A 2,638-nucleotide genomic window follows, 5' to 3' on the forward strand; every position below is an offset into this window, starting at 1 on the left:
TATCTTTTCAATATGCATGTAACTTGACAACTATGTGCCCTAAAACGCAAACTTAGGTTAAAATATATTCTACTAACAACCTTATATTAGCATATAATAAAAATATTATCTTAATTATTCTCTAATGGGCTTACTAATAAAACTAGGTCAAAACTCATTACCCACACCATAGGCCCCACTATTGAGCTGTCCTACCCACACTCGTGCACCGAGCACTGAGCACTCTGTTCGGTACACCATGCACCTCAAGTTTTATTACAGTTAAACAAGCAATAAATTTCACGCACTCTTTCCTCAATCGGTCATTTTTTTCCTAAGGAAGGTTTTCGATCGAATAGGTTTTGACGAGGCGATTCTCTTCAAATTATCTGTTTTAGCAAGTTAAATTCTTGCACTACTCAACACTTGGTTCGGTCAAGGATGTAACCTTAACCGGCATACCCTACCGAGACCCTAGAAACTTGGTTTGGTCAAGGACGTAGTCTTAATCGGCATACCCTGCCGAGGCCCTAAAGACTTGGTTCGATCAAGGACGTAACCTTAATCGGCATACCCTGCCGAGACCCTAAAGACTTGGTTTGGTCAAGGACATAGCCTTAACCGACATACCCTACCGATACCTAAAGACTTGATTCAGTTAAGGACGTAGCCTTAGTCGGCATAATCTGCCGACACCATAAAGACTTGATGCGGTCAAGGACGCAGCCTTAACCGACAACCCTCCCGACACCTTGAAGCCTCAGTTCGACCAATGACAATTTTTTTGGGTTGCTATAAGGATGACTTAACTTTTGAGTAAATATTTTTTTAGTTAAATTTTTTTGAATAATAATTATAAAATACACTTTCTGTTTTGTGAATTTTATGGTTTCTCCAGCAGAAAATAATCAAATAAAAATATGAAAAGCACATACAGGACGGCAAGGAATTGACACTGTTCATTACTCCTATGGCACAATTTTTGTCTTGAATGAACATTTTGATGAAAACTAGAGAACCCAAAATGCCGAATATTAATAATTAATTCTAAGATTGTCTCTTGTCTTGATTAATTTCGTCAAGAATCAGAATCAGTGCCACTATGAATGCATAGTCAATGTTTGGATACACTGTAACCATGAAACTATCTTTCCCAAACGCCATGCTTTCAGCAGTGTGTCTCTTATTCATCTGCAATCACATTAACATTCCGCAAGCGCAAAATTAGAATTTGAGACGTAATTTTAATAGCTCAACTTTGAGCTTGTTCAGCTAGATTTTCTAGATATTTTACCTCATACTTATCTAAAAATAACTTAGCATATACCAAGAAACTATTATGGTGCAACTACAACACTTAGATTATGTGATTAACATGATTAGTACCTCGAACATTAAGATTTTATATTTGAAATATATAGGAAAAGAGCAGAAGGTTGACCTGGGCAACAATGGTGAGAGATTCACCAGCATAAACAACACAAGATCGTTCGAACCAGCTTCCTTTCACCTTAAAGTCACAAACTTCTTCTTTAGTATTCTTAGCTAAGAACACATCCAATTTTGTCTTTAGCTGGAAAAAGTACGATCTCTTTACACTAAAGATCAAATCCTTCATCTCCGTGCTTTCACCTCGAAAAACTTGCCACCGATCATGAGTTGTCGTCATCTGCATAAACAAATTCGAATTGTTTCATAAAACTATTTGAACATGATTTGTGCACACAACGGTTGAAAAAAATTATCCAAGGAATAGCATGAACACAAGTTTCTAAACAGAATCAGAGTGGATCTATGTTTTAGTTTTGATTATTGTAGTTTGAGAAAAAAAACAACATATATATCCAATTACTCCTAGAAACTACTCAAGTTTGTGGATTCATATTCTCAAATTACCATTTAAAAGCTAAACAAAATAACAATAAGAAGAAATGAAGATATCAAACGAAAGGGTATATAGATTATCTGGTCAAACCTTCCGATGTAGTGTGACAATGGGTTCGCCGGCGGCGTCAACCAAGACACGGTGGTCGTGGAGGGTCATGAGAGAGGCACTAAGGTTGAAGACCATTTTGCCATTAACGTCGGTGACGGAAAAACTATCAGCTAACGCCAAGACCTTTCTCACAATTACTAGGTCAACATTATATGGAGCACAATACTTCGGGTTGATGATAGCGGAAGGTCGTTGTTGTTGGTTTTGCATGATTTCAACTTTGAAGATTATCAAGAAGTTGATGGATGTAGTGAAAGTTTAGTGCACTTTGGCTTCTTGGGGGTTTATGTGTATCCTTTGATTGATACTTTTATATATATATATATATATATATATATATATATATATATATATATATATATATGCTGTGTGACATATGAAGTGGTCAATGAGCAAGTTTGAAAAGGAATTTTGATGGAGGGGATAGTGATTAAGTGGAAGGATCCCTTGGAAGTAGCTCTTCTTGGAAAGTGAGAGATGAAACTCTTGTTTGAATATATTTGGAGAATTTCATACGTTGGACTTATTCTATTAGGCAACACCGAGTGAACGCAGACATTGAATTATTTTTTAAAGATTATGAAGATATTTAATGTTCTTGTAAACAATAGAGTCTTCCACTTTCTAAATATATAAGTATATAAAATTAAAGTTTAACTGTTT

At 35.7% G+C, this 2,638-nt stretch overlaps 1 protein-coding gene across 1 annotated transcript; it reads right to left on the reverse strand.

Moving 5' to 3' along the window:
* Positions 1–852: 852 nt before the first annotated feature.
* On the reverse strand, positions 853–2,278 carry LOC137818729 (protein LURP-one-related 15). Its single transcript, XM_068622308.1, has 3 exons — positions 1,955–2,278; positions 1,421–1,648; positions 853–1,170 (listed from the first exon to the last, which is right to left on the reverse strand). The coding sequence occupies exons 1-3, from the start codon at positions 2,183–2,185 to the stop codon at positions 1,027–1,029; spliced, it is 603 nt and encodes a 200-aa protein (XP_068478409.1). The 5' UTR covers positions 2,186–2,278; the 3' UTR covers positions 853–1,026.
* Between the last annotated feature and the right edge of the window lie 360 nt (positions 2,279–2,638).

This window comes from Phaseolus vulgaris, chromosome 10 (genome assembly GCF_051622355.1).
Source record: "Phaseolus vulgaris cultivar YP4 chromosome 10, ASM5162235v1, whole genome shotgun sequence".
Classification (NCBI taxonomy): domain Eukaryota; kingdom Viridiplantae; phylum Streptophyta; class Magnoliopsida; order Fabales; family Fabaceae; genus Phaseolus; species Phaseolus vulgaris.

What these genes read in the sequence shown, in the direction of transcription:
- LOC137818729 (XM_068622308.1), bottom strand. Translation starts at nt 2,185, where the DNA reads ATGCAAAACCAACAACAACGACCTTCCGCTATCATCAACCCGAAGTAT. An exon ending in TTGTCACACTACATCGGAAG is followed by an intron (nt 1,649 to 1,954) that starts GTTTGACCAGAT and finishes TTGTTTATGCAG; the next exon opens with ATGACGACAACTCATGATCG. An exon ending in CTCTCACCATTGTTGCCCAG is followed by an intron (nt 1,171 to 1,420) that starts GTCAACCTTCTG and finishes ATGTGATTGCAG; the next exon opens with ATGAATAAGAGACACACTGC.